The 23657-nt window shown below is 40.8% G+C and overlaps 2 protein-coding genes across 2 annotated transcripts; one reads left to right on the top strand and one right to left on the bottom strand.

Moving 5' to 3' along the window:
* Window positions 1-2018: 2018 nt before the first annotated feature.
* On the bottom strand, window positions 2019-4703 carry LOC132868663 (tripartite motif-containing protein 16-like). The gene is made up of 4 exons (XM_060901740.1): window positions 4689-4703; window positions 3845-4016; window positions 3593-3646; window positions 2019-2872 (listed from the first exon to the last, which is right to left on the bottom strand). Exons 1-4 carry the CDS (start codon window positions 4701-4703, stop codon window positions 2331-2333), a joined length of 783 nt encoding a protein of 260 aa, XP_060757723.1. The 3' UTR covers window positions 2019-2330.
* A 17342-nt stretch (window positions 4704-22045) lies between these two features.
* LOC132871711 (uncharacterized) lies at window positions 22046-23177 on the top strand. Its single transcript, XM_060906146.1, has 3 exons — window positions 22046-22217; window positions 22325-22452; window positions 22583-23177. The coding sequence occupies exons 1-3, from the start codon at window positions 22048-22050 to the stop codon at window positions 22990-22992; spliced, it is 708 nt and encodes a 235-aa protein (XP_060762129.1). The 5' UTR covers window positions 22046-22047; the 3' UTR covers window positions 22993-23177.
* The last annotated feature ends 480 nt before the right edge of the window (window positions 23178-23657 follow it).

The raw sequence follows: 23657 nt of genomic DNA, 5'->3' as shown, positions 1-23657 counted from the left end.
GTTTTCACATTCCATACCACCCTCAATCTTCTGGTATCTAGAACGTACTAATCGAACATTGAAAGACAAAAAAAATTCTGAATGAATGAAACCTGAATGAAAGGTTCAAAAAATTGGGTAGACTTATTGCCAGCCACTCTGGCTGAAATTCGTATGACACCAAGAAATTATTTTGGAAGACCTTTTCCTCTCCCCTGGAAGAAGGGAACTCCGGCTCCGGGTACCTCTGATTAGAAAACACATATGGATGAGTATTCTGCAGCCCTTATAGATAAGTTGCATAAAATTTGTACTAAGGTCAATAGTACAATACCATTTCCACCATCAGCACCCACACACCCACCCCTTTCACGTGGGAGACAAGGTGCTGGTGTGACTTTTAAAACGATTTGGACAATTGGGAGAACCTAAATATAGTGGGCCTACAGACATAGTCGCCATTACTTTTACTGCTGTTTTAACTGATCTTTTTCCACAGTGGATCCATGCCACGCGATCGAAGAAGGCTCCATAACGAAGTTGTGTTACAATGACAAATTTGCTACTAACGTTTTCTCTGTGTCCCTATCCAGTCTCTGTTTTCTCTCTCTCTTTCTCTCTCTCTGAGCTCTACACAGATTTGACGTGATCTGTGTGCAGCCCTCTGGCCGACTGAGAATCCTCGGGTTGCTGCCTGCAGGACGTTGTGAACAAAGAGGGGAAGAGATCTCGCGCTCCGTTTGGGACCAATCATCCTCATTACAACCATGACAGTCCTCATCACGAGTTTCGTGACCACTCGGAGCAGGGTTACCCGCTCGAGCTGGACTTCGAGACAACATCTTCTGGCAATTTGCTAACTGGACTGCACGAGCACACACCACACGAATGAAAGTTATGTCTGTCATCTGATGCAGTTTTCTACTATTATTACACGTCTCTATGCTCTGAAGCTCTGTATTCTTACAGGACTCTGTTCTCACTATAGGTCGATATGCCTTCTAATTTAATTTTCCCTCACTGTTTTAGAACAAATTACCCTGAAGGAAGTAGCGTGTATTTGGGACAAATTAAGAGCTTTCGAGTTTCTCTAAGCTCCGGTGAGGTGGGACGAGGGCTGATCGGGCATGCCCGCCCTCTGAGCACCAATACACGTCAAGAAGAGCAAAGATTAACTCAAGCATACATCTAATCCTAATTCTCGATGTAATCACATATATGATCATGAGGTGATAATGATCATACATGATCCTAGTGATAATAGTGATACTATTATCATAGGGGGGGATTGTTAAAATGACCTTCTGTCTCAGCTAGACATTGTTTAAAAATCCCATTCAGAACATTCTGCTTATTTTGATATGAAATGTGTATTATTGATCAGAGATGTGTCTGGACGGAGTCAAGGTCTGCAATGATGTCAGACACACCCACACACACCCACAGCTGCATATCCAACGTGTAGGTTAGATTTAATGTTGGATTTAAAGCTGCATTAAGTGATTCATGTTAGTTTTATAGTTTTATAATTTTATAGATCTATATTAGCCTTATTGCTGCACAAAGTGTTAAGACTTTATATTTTAGAGCTTTTTAAGATCCTTTATTATTTTGGACTATTGCATATGCTATGGCAGTGATTTTAAACTGTTCCTGTGTAGCCTGACCTTCGTCCAGTGGAGAAGAACACTTCTTTGTTAGAGCAAACATAGTCTTTGTTTAAAACATTGTCGTAAAAACATCTCGCGCGCTTTGGCGTAAATTGAATCGCTGAAATATTATTTTGCTTATGATTGAAGGTTTCATGCACACACATAGATATCAGTGATGTCATTTACACACAGATAACACTCATATATAATAACCCTCTGTATTCTTGTCTAATGGGGAACTTGCGAATAAAGATGTGAACTACATTGGGGTTCCTGTCTTTCTTTGCGACTAACCCCCAGACGTCTGGGTGGCACGAGGGCATTGGTCTCGAGAAGTAAGTTGACCGTTCTGACTGGGAGAACCCTAACATATAGTGTGACCTGAACAGGTTTAAAATGTTGTTCTGTTCTGGCTTTATTACTGTTTATTAGTTATTTAATGAGACGCTGCTTAATATGAAACAAACAGAACTTTAGAATGCGAAGGTCATGAGATCATTTTCTTTTTAAATTTGACGAGTTTCTTGTCTGACAGTTAATTTTTAACATTTCCTTTTTAATTATTTTCAATTATTCATATGTTTTAATTTAAATATTAAAATGAGTGTTTTTGTGCAGCTGGATTGTGTTCTAGTGAAACAGACGACTGAGCAACAACGTGGCAACGTGCAGGAATTTTACAGAAAACACTACACACTTTTATTCTGGATCACACAATCTCACTGTAGAACCAGGAGACCAGTAGAGCCAGAACCCAGTGTATAGAGGCTGAGTGAATGTGGTGTGGACTCTGTGGAGGAGCTTCATCGTGTCAGAGACGCTGTAGAAGGACAGAGTTCCTGCACTGTGATCCACATACACTCCTATTCTGGAGGGGGATGGAACTCTGAGATCATTCATAATGTTGTTGTGCCAGAAAGAGAGAGAAGAAGAAGAAGAATCACAGTACAGAGTCCAGGACTGATTTTTGCGTCCAAACTCACACTCATAACCCCATCCTTTCCTGCTGATGTCTTTATATGAGACTGATATGGACACGCCACCAGCACCGCTCCACTCCACCTCCCAGTAACAGCGTCCACACACACTCTCCTTACACAACACCTGAGGCCAGTAATCAAATCTCTCTGGATGATCAGAGTAACGCTGCTCTCTCTCACTCCATCTCACCGCTCTGTTCTTCTCAGACAGAATGAAGAGATGATGTACCGTGTTGGGATCCAGAGTCAGATAACAGAAATCTAAAATAAAACAGAAAAACAAACTGAACAATGTGAACATGTTGGGTTTACTTCACACAATATATTTATGTGGTGTGTGTGTAGGGTTGCCACCCGTCCCTTAAAATACGGAATCGTCCTTTATTTGGCAATTAAATCTTGTGTCTCGTATTGAACCGATACGGGACGCGATTTGTTCTGTATTTTTATAAATGTCCAATACACGTCTGTCTCACACATATCAACACTAAATCTAACAATAATGAACAAAATAAAACAGGAAATACTCCGTTGCAGGATCTACCCAGGACACAAACCCCTCCACTCTGTGTCACGCTCTGTGCCTGGCTGCCTGCGTCACTGCGTGTGGCGCTGTCACGGTTGCCTAGAGACAGACAACACACACCGGCGCTGCTCAAAAAACCCGGGCCTTTTAAAAATGTCTGCTGCACCCGGGACTCCACCACGTGAAAGACAAAGAGTTACTCAGTGCAGCAAGGAGTAAGATAGATAGATACTGTAGATAGTAATTGCTTTCTTGATCACCCCTTTACTAAAAACACCTACAAAATAAAACATACCACTGCTGCGGGCACCCCACCCCATGGGAGTCATGCCCGTGGTGGTCATGGCCCCAAGGAGCCGTGGTAGGCGTCCCTTATTTTCATTTCTGAATGGTGGCAACCCAATGTGTGTGTGTGTGTGTGTGTGTGTGTGTGTGTGTGTGTGTGTTAGATGTACATTTCAGAAACTCTTCTCTGCTCTGTGGTCCTGAAATGATCTGAACTGCTGCAGCTGTGGAGAGAAAAATAGAAACATGAGTTTGTGTAAAAGATGGAAAGAGTTTAAAGTGATCCAGTCAGTTTATTCATTTTAAATCAGTGTTTTAGTTCAAAGTGTCGGGTGAATAAAGTGTCTGCAGAAAAGAAAGCAGGAGCATCGCTAAGAAATAACACATCACTGTGTTTCTCCAGCAGGAACAGCTCCTCTTACCATGTGGAGGGATTTTGTTGAATTCCTCCTCACAGAATTCCTCGAGTCTCTTTTTCAGATCTGAGAGAGAATTCCTCACTCCATCAAATGAGAGATGTTGATGGACAGTGACGCTGGACGTGTGACAATTTGGTCTTTCCAATGTAGGAGAGCGACGTCCAGAAGCTAAAACCTACAGAAAGCTAATGAAATGTAAAACCCACTTGTGATGTCAGACAGGGACATTTATTGTTCCCTTAATGAGAGGTGTTTTAGAGAGTGTGTGAGGAACAGCTGGCTCTGTAGATCAGACAGTGAGTGTTACCTGGAGGAAATGGATGTGATCGTGTGTGTGTGAAAGCTGCTCCAGCTCAGTGACTCTCCTCTGAAGATCAGCAATCTCCTGCTCCAGTTGCTCCAGGAGTCGTTCAGCTCGACTCAGTTCAGCCTTCTCCTGATCTCTGATCAGCTCCGTCACCTCCCAGCGCTTTTTCTCCATGGAGCTGATCAGCTCAGTAAAGATCCTCTCACTGTCCTCCACTGCTGTCTGTGCACTGAGCTGTTATAGGAAACACACACACACACACACACACACACACACACACACACACACAAGATTTAAAGCTCATCTATCATTCCCTCTCTTACTGGGACTGTAAATGACTCGTTGTCCATGTTGTGTGTGTTTCTAGGAGCAGCTCTGTCTCTGCTCACTGCTCACCTTTATAGTGTTCACAGCCTGTTTCAGCTCCTGCACCTTCTTCTGCTTCTCCTGGATTCTCTGCTGGGATTCCATCTGCTCCTCCTTTAACTCACTCTGAGGACAAATAAAATGCATTCAGCTTTGTATACAGTACGGGCAAACTGGTTCTGTATTCATGTCAGTTCAAAGAACATTCGTGTTTCGCTCTGAAGGTTATGTACTCTGGGTGTGTGTGCGTGTGTGTGTGTGTGTGTGTGTGTGTGTGTGTGCGCGTGCGAGAGAGAGAGGTTTTGATCAGTGTGTAGTGTGTACCTAAGGATGTTGAATTGACCTCCTTATAAGGTTGAAATATATCTATATATACACACAGTGGTGCTTGAAAGTTTGTGAACCCCTTCGAATTTTCTATATTTCTGCCTAAATATGACGGAAAACATCATCAGATTTTGACAAGTCCTAAAAGTAGATAAAAAGAACCCAGTTAAACAAATGAGACAAAAATATTATCCTTGGTCATTTATTTATTGAGGAAAATTATCCAATATTACATATCTGTGAGTGGCAAAAGTATGTGAACCTCTAGGATTAACAGTTAATTAGAGTCAGGTATTTTCAATCAATGGGATGACAATCAGGTGTGAGTAGGCACCCTGTTTTATTTAAAGAACAGGGATCTATCAAAGTCTGATCTTCACAACACATGTTTGTGGAAGTGTATCATGGCATGAACAAAGGAGATTTCCGAGGACCTCAGAAAAAGCGTTGTTGATGCTCATCAGGCTGGAAAAGGTTACAAAACCATCTCTAAAGAGTTTGGACTCCACCAATCCACAGTCAGACTATAATTCTGAATTATAGCAGCGAATTCTAAAGGAAAATGTCAGGACATCTGTCCATGAACTGAATCTCAAGAGAAGGTGGGTCATGCAGCAAGACAATGACCCTAAGCACACAAGTCATTCTTCCAAAGAATGGTTAAAGAAGAATAAAGTTAATGTTTTGGAATGGCCAAGTCAAAGTCTTGACCTTAATCCAATGGAAATGTTGTGGAAGGACCTGAAGTGAGCAGTTCATGTGAGGAAACCCACCAACACCCCAGAGTTGAAGCTGTTCTGTACAGAGGAACGGGCTAAAATTCCTCCAAGCTGGTGTGCAGGACTGATCAACAGTTACTGGAAACATTTAGTTGCAGTTATTGCTGCACAAGGGGCTCACACCAGATACTGAAAGCAAAGGTTCACATACTTTTGCCACTCACAGATGTGTAATATTGGATCATTTTCCTCAATAAATAAATGACCAAGTATAATATTTTTGCCTCATTTGTTTAACTGGTTTCTTTTTATCTATTTTTAGGACTTGTGTGAAAATCAGATGATGTTTTAGGCCGTATTTATGCAGAAATATCGAAAATTCTAAAGGGTTCACAAACTTTCAAGCACCACTGTCATATATATATATATATATATATATATATATATATATATATATATAAACCTCCTTATGTACAAACTACACACAGACCTCTCTCTCTCTCTCCTTATGTACAAACTACACACAAACCTCTCTCTCTCTCTCTCTCTCTCTCTCTGTGCATGTATAAGGGAGAACATGGCCCACTCTGCACTGTGGAGAACAGCTGAAATAATCCTGACTGCATGATCGGGGGGTAAAAGTGAAATGAGCAAGCACGGGGAACACATTTACCTCATTATTTAGCTTATTATTTGCTTATTTTTTCATTGTGATCATTTGTTCATTTAATTAAAAACACACTTGGAATAATAAAAAATTGCCAAAAATGTAAAAGTGTTTCATTAATGAATTTCCACATATCTATATCATCTGGAAGCATTACATATTTTTCCCACTCCTCTCTCTCCCACGTTCCTCTCTTCTCCTTATCTTATTCTTTTTATCTTTGTATGTGTTAAAACTTAATTTATTTTATTTTATCTAGAAGTTTTTCTCTATTTCTTTTCTCTGTTTTCTGTAATGATGCTGCTGGAATCTTAATTTCCCTGAGGGAACCCTCCTAAAGGGATCAATAAAGTTTTATCTAATCTTATATATATATATATATGTTATTTACCAGCCGGGAGGTCCATATCGTGAAATACCGTGACTGAGGTCTTGAAAGTACTGAGCGAGGCCCTCTGGGCCGAGGTCAGTATTCAAGGCCGAGGTCACAGTATTTCACCATATGGACCGACCTTAAGCTGGTAAATATATTTATTTTTTTATTTACCAAATTCTAACAGAAAACTTTAAACATAAACACTAAAGTTATGTTTAAAGGGTGACTATCCCTTGTGGTCACAGTTTCTGTAAGGTGTGTATTAATGGCTGCTGGGATCAGGAGGATCAGAAGGGCGTCTACAGCTGTCCTCAGTGCAGAGACACTTTCACGACAAGGCCTGTTCTACGCAGAAACAACATGCTGGATGAAGTGGTGGAGAAACTGAAGAAGACTGAAGTCCAAGCTGCTTCTCCTGCTCACTGTTACGCTGGACCTGGAGATGTGGAGTGTGATTTCTGCACCGGGAGAAAACACAAAGCCGTCAAGTCCTGTCTGACGTGTTTGGCTTCTTATTGTGAAACTCATCTGAAACCTCATCAGGAAGCTCCTGTTTTGAAAAAACACACATTAATTGAAGCCTCAGTAACTCCAAGAGAAGATCTGCTCTGAACATGATGAAGTGCTGAAAATCTACTGTCGTACTGATCAAAAATGTATTTGCTCTTTGTGCATGTTGGAGAAACATAAAGACCATGACGCTGTTTCAGTCACAACAGAAAGGGCTGAGAAACAGGTGAGAACTAGAAATCTTTCCAGAATTAAATCATCTTAATTATAGTTTCCCATCTAGAAACAGGTGCTTTAGTCAGTGATATGATTTGAACTTTAATTTCAATGTGTGTCTCAAACAGAAGGATTCTGTAAAAGCTGATTAAAATTGTCTGTGTTCTGGTGAACAGAGTGTTAAATTTATCTTCAGTGATGGTTGTAATCTGGTTCGGGGTGGATTTCCTGATAACGTTGCCCTTTAGACCTAAAGAGAGAGTTGAGAGACTCTCTTAAGGAATGAATGTTGTGTCTGTGTGTGGTTTTCCGGAACTCACTCATAAGAAGGAGTCTAAAGAGCAACAGGACGAAGAGCATCTTTGCAGTTCACGTCCCCGATATAGGCATTAGTAGCTGCTAAAGGCAATCGTACTGTCGTTGCTGAAGGCATTAGTAGTTGCTAAATCCAGTCGATAAGGTCACATGGCGCTCATTTTTAACCAAAATCTAATGAAATATAAAGTGTTTAAAATAAGATAATATATAGTATCATCTGGAAGCATTACATATATAATGTGGTAATTAATTAATGAAACTATTTTATGTTTTTGGCAATTTTTTTTATTCCAAGCGTGTTTTTAATGAAATGAACAAATGTTCACATGAAAGAATGAAGAAATAAGCTAAATAATGAGGTAAATGTGTTCCCCGTGCTCGCTCATTTCACTGTTACCCCCCGATCATGCAGTCAGGATTATTTCAGCTTTTCTCCACAGTGCAGAGTGGGCCATGTTCTCCCTTATAAGTGCACAGAGAGAGAGAGAGAGAGAGGTTTTGATCTGTGTGTAGTGTGTACCGAAGGAGGTTTAATATATATAGTCAACCTTATATATAAGGAGGTTAATTAAACCTTCTTAGGTACACACTACACACACATCAAAATCTCTCTCTTTCTCACACACACACACACACACACACACACACACACACACACACACACACCATTAGAAATGCAGAAATGTCTCATTTATAACACTAAATTAGTTAATCACTCACCTAATGGAGCTAAATTTGATTAAAATATAGTGATATAAATGTGACATTCTGATATCCATACGTAATTCCATAACATACTGAAATATATTCATCGTGTTTTGTGTATATTTATTTAATAATTAACAGAGCTGGACAAAGAACCCAACTTCATTACTTAAGTCAAAGTACAGATCCCACTGGGCAAATGTTACTCCGATACAAGTGAAAATTGGACAGTCAAATTTTTACTTCAGTTAAAGTACTGCAGTATTTGCTTTTAAAAAATTCTTAAGTATTAAAAGTACATTTTCTGACAATGCATTGTTGTATTATAGCCACAACACTTACAAAACCTAATGCCTCTGAAACACCTGACTGGATTTACTGACTAACTTGTAGAACCTGTAGAATAAACGCCTGGTAGAATGTTACAAAATGAAACACAACTGAACTGAAAAAGACCCATTGTCATTTTCATTTTTTTTTATTGTAACCCTCCTCCCCACAAAGCAGCATGGTAGTGTTCTGACCCAGCTCTGGCAGTGTGTGCACACATGTATGTGTGTGTTAATCAGGAAGACAGTGGAACAGCTGTAAATGCAGCTTGCACAGAAAATAAAAAGGACAATCCAACCTGATTAAAACCCAGATCCGCACCTCGAGCTTAATAACGGCCCAACAGCAACTCTGCTTTAAGCAAGACAACAACAAAAAAGGTGCAAGACCATCATCTGACATCAAAGCAAAAAAATCCAGCAGTTTGTTAAGTGTATGTATTCATGCACATATGAATCTGCCTGTGGAATCATGTCAGTGAAGCTCCACCTGACATGCTAGCAAACTCTTTTCAAACTCAAAATCATATTGGGCAGCTAATATTATGAGAAAAGAAAGATTTCTACTTTTTTGTTTAATTGGCAAGATTATGATAAAACATTTCTGAAAGGACTTCAGAAAAGTGAACGTTATTCATGTTAGTGTAACTCCGTTTTTACATGCTAACTAACAGTGTCCAAGTTAACTAGCTATGTGTAAACATTAGACGTGGACAAGGCGATGGTAACTTGGCAAATCCATAGAAAGTCATTTGACTAATCAGACTGTGTAGCGATTGCAACGTTATCGCGAGCTCTAAAGCACAGACAACTTCACTGCAAGCTTTCTCTTGGAATAAAACGTTTATATCCCTCAATATGCTTCCGCAGGTCGGATGGAGAGTTTTTGTAGGCTGTGATGTGCTCCGTTTTAGGCAAACAAAGCAAACATTTAAAATGAAACAACTCTTTATTCCTTTCAGAAAACTGAACCATGGGTTCTAGCTATAGAACCGTGGGTGTGTGCATTCCCCAGAAGAACAGCCTCCTTCCATTCTGCCATCAACTGATCGTGTTAAATAATGCTGCGGAGAAATCATTGATCTTGATTTTATCCAGTCTATGGACGTGACGTGACCCGAGTGATTACTGATAGACTGTCTCAGTGTCACCTGCGAAAAATCCAATCACGTTTTAGAAAAGAAAAGAAAAAAACATCTACTTTCAAAGCTGCTTCATAGTAACAAGGACCTTGATAGAAATGTAGTGGAGTAAAAGGTATGATATTTGTCTTTCAAATGTAGTGAAGTTAAAGTCATGTTTCCAAAAAAAATACTCAAGTAAAGTACAGATACTCAAAAAGTGTACTTAAAGGTGCAGTACGAAATTTTGGAATAACGGTTCCCGCAAGCAATATTTTGAAAAGAAACATGCCTGCTCTTGCCATGCTCCCACCCCCTCGCGTCTCCACCCCTCCTCCCCCTCCCCCCGCGTCTCCACCCCCCTCGCTCTCGCTGCCAGGGTGTACACTTGTTAACACGACAACACTTTCCTATCTGAAAATGTAATAAATACATAATGTTATCTTACCTATCGAGTAGAAACAGGGCCACCATTGCATCGGTTTGAAGTCCTTTTTGTTGTTTGAGTCGCCACCAGCGGTCGAATGCTGCGCCAATATTCACTCTGGTCTTGACTCGTCCTTTTTCATAAAGTTTCCTGGCAGGTGCCTTTTTGAATACAGATTTTCATTTTCTTTTTTGACCAGTTGTGTGCGTCTGTTCTGCCATAGTGTTATGTAATTATTGTAGGCCAGTATCTAGATAAAATGGGCTAGTATGGTAGGCTATCTATCCGTTGCTTTGAAATGGCTTAAGTTCAGCTGTAGTGTTCCCTGCTCATACTGTAAGCGCAAGGTTAGGGGTGGGGGTGGGGCGGTGAGGGTCGCGGGCTTCAGTCTGATTGACGTGTCAGTATCCAATCATTTTGAGGTGGTACCTCGATAGGATTTGATGGTGTTTTTCCTTTATTTTACACTGTAGACTGGATTAAAATATTTCATTTTTGGGTCAAACCTTCTATTGTACTGCTTGCAACATGGGTGTGAGGAGCTTTTCAAGCAATATGGTAAAAAATACTCCTGAAAAAAATCTTGTACTTGACCTTTAAGTACAGAACTCAAGTAAATGTACTTCGTTACTAGCCTGGCAAGCCAGACTAAATGTGAATATTTAGTCTGGTCTCGGTCGTAGACATTTCCGAAGGTGGGGGTGGAACAACCCGTTGTCGTTCAAACTGTCTCTGTGCGTATAGGCCAACGCTCTGACCAATCAGCGCAACAGTGACTGTGACGTAGTCAGAGCGACAGAAAGCAGTGGGGGAGACCTTGAAATAAATAATTTTTCAAAATGCATATTAATTAATAAACAGGTTCTAGATATTAAGAAGTTTGGAGATAATGACCACAAGTTTGGAGTCTGTACCACATACAGAGGGGCAAAAAAGTATTTAGTCAGTCACCAATTGTGCAAGTTCTCCCACTTAAAAAGATGAGAGAGGCCTGTAATTTTCATCATAGGTATACCTCAGCTATGAGAGACAAAATGAGAAAAAAAAATCCAGAAAATCACATTGTCTGATTTTTAAATAATTTATTTGCAAATTATGGTGGAAAATAAGTATTTGGTCAATAACAAAAGTTCATCTCAATACTTTGTTATATACCCTTTGTTGGCAATGACAGAGGTAAAACGTTTTCTGTAAGTCTTCACAAGGTTTTCACACACTGTTGCTGGTATTTTGGTCCATTCCTCCATGCAGATCTCCTCTAGAGCAGTGATGTTTTGGGGCTGTCGCTGGGCAACACGGACTTTCAACTCCCTCCAAAGATTTTCTATGGGGTTGAGATCTGGAGACTGGCTAGGCCACTCCAGGACCTTGAAATGCTTCTTATGAAGCCACTCCTTCATTGCCCAGGCAGTGTGTTTGGGATCATTGTCATGCTGAAAGACCCTGCCATGTTTCATCTTTAATGCCCTTGCTGATGGAAGGAGGTTTTCACTCAAAATCTCACGATACATGGCCCCATTCATTCTTTCCTTTACAGGGATCAGTCGTCCTGGTCCCTTTGCAGAAAAACAGCCCCAAAGCACGATGTTTCCACCCCCATGCTTCACAGTAGGTATGGTGTTCTTTGGATGTAACTCAACATTCTTTCTCCTCCAAACACGACAAGTTGAGTTTTTACCAAAAAGTTGCATTTTGGTTTCATCTGACCATATGACATTCTCCCAATCCTCTTCTGGATCATCCAAATGCTCTCTAGTAAACTCCAGACGGGCCTGGACATGTACTGGCTTAAGCAGGGGGACACGTCTGGCACTGCAGGATTTGAGTCCCTGGTGGCATAGTGTGTTACTGATGGTAGCCTTTGTTACTTTGGTCCCAGATCTCTGCAGGTCATTCACTAGGTCCCCCTGTGTGGTTCTGGGATTTTTGCTCACCGTTCTTGTGATCATTTTGACCCCATGGGGTGAGATCTTGTGTGGAGCCCCAGATCGAGGGAGATTATCAGTGGTCTTGTATGCCTTCCATTTTCTAATAATTGCTCCCACAGTTGATTTCTTCACACCAAGCTGCTTACCTATTGCAGATTCAGTCTTCGCAGCCTGGTGCAGGTCTACAATTTTGTTTCTGGTGTCCTTTGACAGCTCTTTGGTCTTGGCCATAGTGGAGTTTGGAGTGTGACTGTTTGAGGTTGTGGACAGGTGTCTTTTATACTGATAACGAGTTCAAACAGGTGCCATTAATACAGGCAACGAGTGGAGGACAGAGGAGCCTCTTAAAGAAGAAGTTACAGGTCTGTGAGAGCCAGAAATCTTGCTTGTTTGTAGGTGACCAAATACTTATTTGACCGAGGAATTTACCAATTAATTCATTAAATATCCTACAATGTGATTTCCTGGATTCTTTCCCCCCATTCTGCCTCTCATAGTTGAAGTGTACCTATGATGAAAATCACAGGCCTCTCTCATCTTTTTAAGTGGGAGAACTTGCACAATTGGTGGCTGACTAAATACTTTTTTGCCCCACTGTACTTAACATACACTCGTTTTTTTTTCAAGTGTTTTTCAAGGGTTTGCTTAAACTGTTTTTGAGAGTTTTTATTTTTATTTAGTGGTGTTCGGTGAAATAATTTCCCTTAAATTTAAAATAACGCGAAAATAAGAAACAATCAAAAAGTAATGTTTCAAAGCTGTTTATTAATTCTTTGTACTGCACAAACTAGCCCCATCCTTTTGGCAACCAGCGGAGCCAGCTGGTAGATCAGACATTGGCCATAGCCGGTCGGCAAAACAGCGAAAACGTTCTTCTTGAAAAGGAATGAGCGGAGAGCCTCTTCCTGCTCATGTTTCAATGAAAACTCCAAGTCTAATTCTTCTAAAACTGATTCCAAAGCGGAGTCAAACGAGTGCTGTTCACTCGCCATAGCCATCTTTCCTGTTGTGCTTTCTCCAGCGTCGCGCAGCTTTGGCATCACTCCTGCAAAAGCCCGCCCAAAGAATCCAAACAAAAACCTTGCGTTGTGATTGGTGGGCACGATTTGATGCCCGGGGTGTTTTGTTGATATGGTGCGAGGCTAGACCCACTCGTAGGCAAAAATATTTTTGGCCGCTAGGCAGATGGGTCTAGTTTACTACGCTACTTCGTTACTGTCCACCTCTGATAATTAACCCGATGTACTTGCAATGTACAAGAAAACTAATTGAACACCACCAGCAGATTCAACACCAGTTTCCCCCGCTGACTGTGAGAGTCCCTCAGAGCCGCATGCACATTCTGTGGATTCGGCAGCGAGCGAGTCGCTCTTTGTTTTGAACGAGTGCTCCGGGTCTCTCGTAAATTCCGAGCAAACTAAAGGACGACTTGTGCTACGATATTGTTCGGGAAAACCACGTTAGCTTGATGATGGATCTTAAGAGGTCATTTAAAACTCTCTTGGCCTTAAGAGGCTTTCGGGAAACCCAGCCCAGATCAGTTAGTGAACATTTCTCTCTCTCTCTCTCTCTCTCTCTCACACACACACACACACACACACACACACACACACACACACACACACACACAGAGCACATAACCTTCAGAGCGAAACATGAATGTACTTTGAACTGACATTAATATGGAACCAGTTCGCTCGTACTGTATAAAAAGCTGAATGTATTTTATTTGTCCTCAGAGTGAGTTAAAGGAGGAGCAGATGAAATCCCAGCAGAGAATCCAGGAGAAGCAGAAGAAGGTGCAGGAGCTGAAACAGGCTGTGAACACTATAAAGGTGAGCAGTGAGCAGAGACAGAGCTGCTCCTAGAAACACACACAACATGGACAACGAGTCATTTACAGTCCCAGTAAGAGAGGGAATGATAGATGAGCTTTAAATCTTGTGTGTGTGTGTGTGTGTGTGTGTGTGTGTGTGTGTGTGTGTCCTAACAGCTCAGTGCACAGACAGCAGTGGAGGACAGTGAGAGGATCTTTACTGAGCTGATCAGCTCCATGGAGAAAAAGCGCTGGGAGGTGACGGAGCTGATCAGAGATCAGGAGAAGGCTGAACTGAGTCGAGCTGAACGACTCCTGGAGCAACTGGAGCAGGAGATTGCTGATCTTCAGAGGAGAGTCACTGAGCTGGAGCAGCTTTCACACACACACGATCACATCCATTTCCTCCAGGTAACACTCACTGTCTGATCTACAGAGCCAGCTGTTTCTCACACACTCTCTAAAACACCTCTCATTAAGGGAACAATAAATGCCCCTGTCTGACGTCACAAGTGGGTTTTACATTTCATTTGCTTTCTGTAGGTTTTAGCTTCTGGACGTCGCTCTCCTCTCTTCCAAAGACCAGATTTTCACACATCCAGCGTCACTGTCCGTCAACATCTCTCATTTGATGGAGTGAGGAATTCTCTCTCAGATCTGAAAAAGAGACTCGAGGAATTCTGTGAGGAGGAATTCAACAAAATCCCTCCACATGGTAAGAGGAGCTGTTCCTGCTGGAGAAACACAGTGATGTGTTATTTCTTAGCGATGCTCCTGCTTTCTTTTCTGCAGACACTTTATTCACCCGACACTTTGAACTAAAACACTGATTTAAAATGAATAAACTGACTGGATCACTTTAAACTCTTTCCATCTTTTACACAAACTCATGTTTCTATTTTTCTCTCCACAGCTGCAGCAGCTCAGATCATTTCAGAACCAGAACCACAGAGCAGAGAAGAGTTTCTGAAATGTACATCTAACACACACTCTCTCACACACACACACGTACACACATCTAGGCCTGTCATGATCACAAATTTTGTTGGACGATATATTGTCTCAAATTATTGTGATAAAGGATATTATTGTTGACGTCTTTTCAAGACAATTTTATGCCACTAGTAAAATAATAATGATCATGCAAATACACCCTTTCATAGAACAGTAAACTTTTTAATTAAGTCAACTTATTCAATTCAACAGTGGAACGTAAACAATAAATCTAAATAAATAAGCTAAAGAAATAAAACAACAATCAAACAAAAACAATAAATAAAATACTATTTATGGCTCTTAAAAATTGCACTGAAGTGAATATTAACTTGGCAGAGGGTAATAAAAAGACATTCTTTTCTTCACAGGCAACATTCTGCCAATCCAGTTTCTCAAAGATTAGTACCCAGATCAACAAAAAGTGCAAAGTAACAACGTATTGCCAGCTGTCATTTGGATAAAAGTCACAACAATTAGAACGAGATAACATGTAGGCAAGGGCGTAGGTTTGGTATTAACATTGGTGGGGACAAAAACCCAATGCCAACCCCCAGTGGTGCCAACTTCAGGTCAACATTAGAGGGTCACAATATTTTACTCCATTGTGTTCCACCAAAAGAGTCTCCATCATCTCTCCAAAGGCCAGACTTTTAACATTTGAAGTTCAGAACTGTAGTAATTCATGAATAATAATAATAATAATAATAATAATAATATGAAATCCATTTGATTAACTGCAAATCTTGCATGTGATGATGAACTCATTCTACCAATTTGCAAATGTGTTTTCCAAGCGAATAGCGCACTGACTGTCGGGAGGGTGTATGTTCCTTTCCCTCATAAATGGAAATAAAACCCATCCGGAGCCTTAAACACTGCGTTCCATGAGGCTGGCAGGGGGAGTCGCTCTCTTCTGTGGGATCTTTAACTAGTTTTAGAATGCTAGTTTAAGCTGATATGTGATTGATCTACGGTAAAACAGCACGAGGGCTCGAGAACTTTGACAGGTTACAATTTTCACTGCTTGTGAGCCCGTGCCCAGCGGTCACCTAGCAACGAAGAGACGTCTCAAAAATAAGGGGTGCACGGACATTTAGAAAAAAACTAAAACAAGGTGACGAAGTTTCTCGAATTTCTAAACATGTTTGTATTTGTAATTCTGTGAACAAGATTATCACTCAAATATGGAAAAACAGGAGGCATTTTGAAAAGACCTGTTACTCGTAGTGAAGGCTGTACCCCCGATTTGGAAGTGAGCTGGTCCAGCTTTGTTTCCGTCTGACAGCTGTTTGTGCTCACGGTTTATTAAACTCTAGTTTTAGATTTGAGTTTTCTCAGTTTCTGCACATAGTTATAAAAAAAATGCAGAATATTTTAGCATAATTGTTTTCTCCTGGTCTTATTCATGTTACTGACCTGTTTAAAGGAGTTCTGCGACATATTTAATTTAAAGTTCTCCTTGCAGTTGCCTAGCATTTGTAAATAGTCATTAGCAAATCGAACTACTGTAGCTTGCTAGCTTCAGGAGAGTTCATTATAGTATCAGTGCAGTTCTTGGTTCATGTATTTGTATATTTACCACAGGACAGGAACAAGTACCGGTAGCTCGATAAGTAGCTATGCGTGTTAAAAAAACAACAACAACTAATTACACTACCGTTCAAAAGTTTGGGGTCACCCAGACAATTTTGTGCTTTCCATGAAAAGTCACACTTTTATTTACCACCATAAGTTGTAAAATGAATAGAAAATATAGTCAAGACATTTTTCTGGCCATTTTGAGCGTTTAATCGACCCCACAAATGTGATGCTCCAGAAACTCAATCTGCTCAAAGGAAGGTCAGTTTTATAGCTTCTCTAAAGAGCTCAACTGTTTTCAGTAGGGCTGTAACGATACACCCAACTCACGATTCGATTCGTATCGCGATTTTTGACCCACGATTCGATACACCCACGATTTTTTTTTAAATGTATTTTTAAAGTAGTAAATTTGACTTATTAACATTTACTTACTTACATTAACTATTTAATAACAAATAATTCAGACCACTGCAGAGAATGAGTAATATGTATGCAAAAATGAACAAATGTATATCCAAAGACTGTTTTATTTCTCAAAATAATACTGTTGAGCCGGAAGCTCTGTCTTTTTCGGTTCTGAAAAAGTCATCTTTCCAAATCGTGTAAATCCGTTAAGATTTTTTTTTGGGGGGGGGGGGGGGTGGCTCTCTCACTGTCTCACTCTCATAGGGCCAATGATTTTCTGTGATCGCGGAAAACAGATGGAAATTACGGAATTTTTATGGTGAAACATTGCTCGCGTGTCAAAATGTAACTGCCGCAGAAGGCTTCCGCCCAAGCAGACATGCCTTTCCGGTCAAGTGATTGTGATTGGCTTGTGGCACACCTAGCCAGCCAATGAGCTGCTTGTTTACAGATTCGCTCCCCGCATCGCAACCAGAATGGCGACCGCTTAAAAGAAATGAATGCTCTGCCAGTGGCGAGTGTGGACGTTGCGTGACTCGCAGAAGATTGTTGCAGGTCGGCGAAAAAACGACTTACTAATAGATATAAAAAAATAAAAGTAATTTAAGTAAGTTTAAAATGTAATTTAAATAAAAAGTAAAGTATTCATAAATTGAAGTTTGGAAGCGCCTCTGTTTTTGGGCTGAGAAGTTTGAAAGGGTGTACCGCGATTCTGCCTTCTTGTATCTCGACACGGATCGTGGCTCTGCGTATCGCGATTTCGATACGCATATTGTTACAGCCCTAGTTTTCAGCTGTGCTAACATGATTGTACAAGGGTTTTCTAATCATCCATTAGCCTTCTGAGGCAATGAGCAAACACATTGTACCATTAGAACACTGGAGTGAGAGTTGCTGGAAATGGGCCTCTATACACCTATGGAGATATTGCACCAAAAACCAGACATTTGCAGCTAGAATAGTCATTTACCACATTAGCAATGTATAGAGTGTATTTCTGATTAGTTTAAAGTGATCTTCATTGAAAAGAACAGTGCTTTTCTTTCAAAAATAAGAATTTCAAAGTGACCCCAAACTTTTGAACGGTAGTGTAGGTCATGAGTGTTTTTTGCTGTAAATCAATATCAAACAACTAATCTCTTTTCTAGTGAAAATCTCAGATGGAAAACTTCATTTTGTTTGAAGAAATTGGATCCGGGAGCAGGTCAGTGGTTTACAGGGGCAGGAGGAAAGATGGCCTCAAATTTGTGGCAGTTATCCGTAGTGAGAAATCCAAGAGGCCTGAGTTGGAAAACCATGTGAGTAAACTAGAAAATATTATTGAAAATCATTCTAAATTAGACCAGTATATAAATATTAAGCTTTGGTCATTTCTTGTTTTTTTTTTTTTTTAGTTTTTGTAAAACAGAATACATGTGCATCAATGAGAATGGGGATGAGTGTGGTGAAGATGCAAGGAGTGGATGTAAAGAAAGTTGGTGAATTCAAGTACCTGGGGTCAACTGTGCAGGAAAACAGGGGCTGCGATAGTGAGGTGAGAAAGAGAGAGCAGGCAGGGTGGAGCAGTTGGAGAAGGATTTCAGGAGTCGTTTGTGATAGGAAAGTCCCAGCAAAAGTTAAGATGTGTAAGACAGTAGTGAGACCAGCTGTGATGTATGGAGTGGAGACCGTACCCTTAACGAAGAGACAGGAGGCAAAGTTGGAGGTGGCGGAGTTGCGGATGTGAAGGTTTGCAGTGGGAGTGACGAGGTTGGACAGGATAAGGAACGAGCACAGCAGAGGGACAGCACATGTGGAGAGCTTGGGAATTAAGCTAAGAGAGATGAGACTGAGATGGTATGGGCACATCCTGAGAAGAGATGCAGAGCATGTTGGAAGGAGAATGTTGAGGATGGAGCTGCCAGGCACATGAAAACGAGGAAGGCCAAAGAGGAGATACATGGATGTGGTGAGAGAGGACATGAAAGTGGCAGGTGTGGTAGAGGAGGATGCAGAAGACGGAGCAATGAAGACGAAAGATCCACTGTGGCGACTCCTAATCGGGAGCAGCCAGAGGAAGAAGAGATTTTATTTCAGTTTCATTCAGAATCATGTACACAATCATATTCATCATAACTGCTGTTTTTCAAGTTTTTCAATATACATGGTAACAACTATGATACAACAAAGGAGACGGAGACTATAATGACAAAGAAAAATATAAAACAAAATAGAATTTAAATCAGATTAGGAATATAGATCGGATTCATCAGAATCAGAAACACTTTTATTGCCAGGTATGCGAACACACGCGAGGAATTTGACTCCGGTACCACTTAGCTTTCATAGTACAACATAGATAAAAGCATATACACAAAACAAAGGAATGGTGCAGTAGTAAGGAATAATAGGGAATACAGAGAGAGAGTCTAACTGCAGTGATCATCAGGGGAAGATTGTTGCTCCAGCAACGACCTTGACCAAGGCAGTGCTGGCTGAGATAGCCGAAGATAAGATTGGAATTTGTTTAGGCTTGAAACGGGTAAAATGCCCAGCCACTGGGGTTGTACAAGTGGATAGATTGGGGAGGGTTGCGTCAAGAAGGGCATCCGGTGTAAAACCATATGCCAACTCAAATATGCGGGTCATGATGATCTGCTGTGGCAACCCCGAACGTACAGGAGCAGCTGAAAAAAGATTATTAATGAGTAATAGTTGGTCTTTAAACAGGTAGATTTCACCTAGTATTGAAATCTGGATATCATATTTCTGTAGGAGGATCATTAGAGACAGTTATTTCCCAAGATGAATGCTTGCCTGAGGATGCTGTGCGAAAGTTTGCTATGGATTTAATAAAAGGTCTCAAGTACATCCACGACTTTGGCATAGTGTTCTCTGATATCAGCCCTGCTAAGGTACGTCTCTATACATCTGACATAACGTTACATAAAGAAAACTGTATTCATGTCTGTATAAAATCAATTCAGAATATAGAAAGTCTAATGCCTAGTTTACATGTTTTTGTGACTGTAAGAATGAGTTTGATTACACTCTGAACTCTGAACATGGGTGTTTGCCTGCAGATTTTATTGGATAGTTTCGGTACTCTGAAGTACTCTAATTTCTGTCTGGCCACCGTACAAGGAGAGAACCTAGGAGAGTTTTTTGCTCACGTGATGTCAAGAGAGGAAGGAGACAACAGAGAGAGTGCTACACCTCAAAATATTCAGAACTGAACCCAAGGTTATCACTTGGCACTTAAACATGTGACTGTTTCTTGTTACTGTGTCAGGTCTCACTTTTAACTCTTTGATGGGACATGGGTAGTAAATTCCTTTACAGATAATTTTCATAATAAGTCACACTCAGTGTTTTGGTCTTGCTCTCTTCAGGCTCTCTACTGTACTGTGCTCCAGAGGTGCTGAGTGGAGAGAGCACAAGCATCGCCAGTGATCTGTGGGGATTGGGCTGCATCCTCTGCGAGATGTTTACAGGTCAGGACATTTTGAATGGGTTCTTTCTGCTTTTCTGTTTAAATGACTTCAGTGTGAATTGCATAAAGGACAGTCGTCATCATTTACAGTGAAAGCTTTCTGTATGATGTAAGAAGAAATAATTCCTGTCTGTTAAAACAACATCCATCATCCATAGCAGTGCTGTTGTTCTTATTATTAAATTAAGAAGCAAGAGCGCTACACCAGCAATGATGATGTTTACAGGTAACTGGGTGCTTTGCTTGCAGCTATGGATTAGAGGCATGCACGTTCCACCTAGGAGTGTGTGATATTGAATATATAGCTGTGTTCACACATATACCGGTACGATAGTGGTATAACTGTATTGATACAAAGTATATCAGTTTAGTGCATCTGTCCACACTAGTGAGAAATGTTTGCGGTTCTCTTTCACGGTAGTTGAAATGCGCGTGCGCGAAATGTTTCCGTGGCGGATTAAACGATGTGTGTGTGCCAGACCTGCCAGACTCAGCCATTTGGTTTATTGATTGACGAGTCAAACACAATGGATAAAAACAAAGACCTCATAATATTGGCACGGGTTTATGATAACACCCTTGAGGTCGTAACAAAATTCATTGATCTGCCTGTTTGTAACATTGGTACAGCTGACAGCATTTTTGCAAAACTGGAAAGCTTTGAGGTAAGTTGATTTCTCAGTCAAATTTGCTGGTGCTCTATATATATAATGGAATTTGCTGGCGCTACAGTACATATATATAATGCAAGTACTATTTTCTTAGTCTGGAGAGGTGGTTAGAAAGAGCATCAGTGAGTACTGTGAAATTCAGTGCTGTGAAGGTTCAATTTGGTTTTTAATCAATAATGCATTTGTGTGATTCTAGTACAAGAGGAATTTCGTGGGATAACCTGGTGGCCTTTAACTCAGATAATTGTAGTGTGATGAAAGGAAGGCACCATTCAGTCATTACCAAGTTAAAAGCCAGACAGCCTAATGTCCAAGATGTGGGATGCATTTGCCACCTTGCCCAACTTGCCACAGGCTGTGGCATCAAGGCAATGAAGGCCCCAGTCGAAGATTTGCTGGTTGGAATATACTCTCACTTTGACAAAAGGTGAGAGTGTAATTTTACATGGTTTGGTGATGATCCACTTCACCATCTTCACTATATTCACATCAAATTTTAACATTTACTATTGGCTATGTTTGTTTGTTTCCTGGCACAGTGCAAAGAGAAGTGAAATTTATAAAGAGTTTGTGAATTTCACGGACACCGAGCACTTACAGCTGCTTCAATACTGCAGTACACGGTGGCCCAGTCTATACACATGCATCCAAAGGGTGCTGAGTCAGTGGGCTGCCCTGCAAGCATACTTTAACAGCTGTGAAGATGAGCGGAGTGCCAAAGTGAGACAGCTGGCCAATTACTTGAATGATCCTGAAGTGAAATTCTACTTTCTCTTTCTGAGCACTGCTCTCAAGCCATTGGTGTTATTCAACACTTCTTTCCAGGTAAATGGGCTGAATGTTCCAATCATTGTACATAAAAGTAAGAATTTGTCAATTTATTTTGATTTGATCTTGGACTCCATGTATCTAGGCAGACAGAGTGATGATTCACAAATTGCATGCTGAAATGAAACGACTGGTGATGGGGTACATCCTCCCGGCCAGACTGATTGTGGACCCTTTGACTGAGGTGTCACTCAATGAAGAACACCAGCTGCCAAATACTGAGCTCTTCGTCGGATCTGAGGCTACAGCATTAATTGTGAATGAAGACCTCTCCACAGCGAGAATCTATAAGTAAGTGAGGGCTTGATTTGTAATTAATGTAATGTAATTACACTTTGATGATTCCTAGTTGATATTGTTCTAATTGAGTGTAATTCTGTCATAATTGTGTTTTTTAGGACAGCCAGGGCCTTCTACGTTGAAACCATTAGGAAGATGCTGAAGGTTTTCCCTCTTGATTCCGAGCTGCTGAAGGCGCTAACCGTGCTTGACCCAGCCTCTCGCCTGGATCTCTCACCAGTGACAGGTGAATTATGCCTTGTAATTTTTGCATTTACCTATCCAATCATCATGTTATAAGAATGCAGAGTCCAGCACCTTTGACATTTTTAAAGTGATCTAAGGAAATAATGTGCATATTATGTTATTGCTGTCAGTGACAAGGCTAGGTGAGATGCTTCCTCAACTAAGGCTTGATCCAGATAAACTGAGGGAGGAGCTAATAGACTACCAAGTTGCTGACAAGAAGGAATTGCCACAGGAGCGGAAAGTGGACAGATTCTGGGGCCTATTAGGGAAACAACAGTGCTTTAGTGAGATAGCTAGGCTTATGAAAGCATTATTGTGTATTCCCCATAGCAATGCCTCCTCAGAAAGAACCTTCAGCATGGTAAGGAAGATAACTACAGAGAACAGGTCAAGTTTGAGCAATAGTACTCTGTGCTCTTTTTTGTCCTGCAAGATAAACTACACCAAACCTGCTCACAAGTATGCCCCTTCTAAAAATGTTCTAAAAGCGGCTAAGTCAGCCACCTACTTGTACCTACATGCGTCTACAAAAGAATAGGCACACTTGCAATACACACTGTCAGAAGACATACAATGTATACAATCAAGGGCATAATCAGTAGCCTACAATAAGTGCGGATGTAAAATTAAAGTTTTTTCCTATGATGTCATTGTCATTTTGTTATTGTGCCATGTTATTTTGCTCTTACTTAATTTTTTAATAAATGTTGGAATGTGGATCAATACTGTGTTCAGAGTATTCACTTTATATACAGTGTGTGTGTGTGTATATATGTGCATTTTATACATATCTCCAAAAAAAATCTCCCTTATTTTGCTACTGCAATGTTGGCAGGTATGCTTGCAACCCTTCAGCCTTCGCAACCTGCTCTTCAGATACACACCCAATCAACAAATCACCATCATTCAACACTCTGGCGTTATTTATAGCCCCAACCTGATTCTTAAGCACGTTCGTCAGTTTTATACACCGGCGCTTTAAGGGGGGGGCTTCGGGGGGCTCAAGCCCCTGGGCCACAGCCAATCAGGGGCCTCGTAAAGGGGCCTTGTAATATTAATAAAATAATAAACTTTCGGAATCGTGGGCCTACATTAATGTACGGATAGAAATAAGGTTAGAAATAAATGAGCGCACAGTAGCCTGCTGTAAGAGACATGGTGGATGTGGTTCGTGAAACGAACACCCACAACTGTACCAGAATA

Source organism: Neoarius graeffei, chromosome 2 (assembly GCF_027579695.1).
Source record: "Neoarius graeffei isolate fNeoGra1 chromosome 2, fNeoGra1.pri, whole genome shotgun sequence".
Classification (NCBI taxonomy): domain Eukaryota; kingdom Metazoa; phylum Chordata; class Actinopteri; order Siluriformes; family Ariidae; genus Neoarius; species Neoarius graeffei.
Note: the sequence above shows the minus strand (reverse complement) of the source record. Positions and strands in the feature narration are given on the sequence as shown.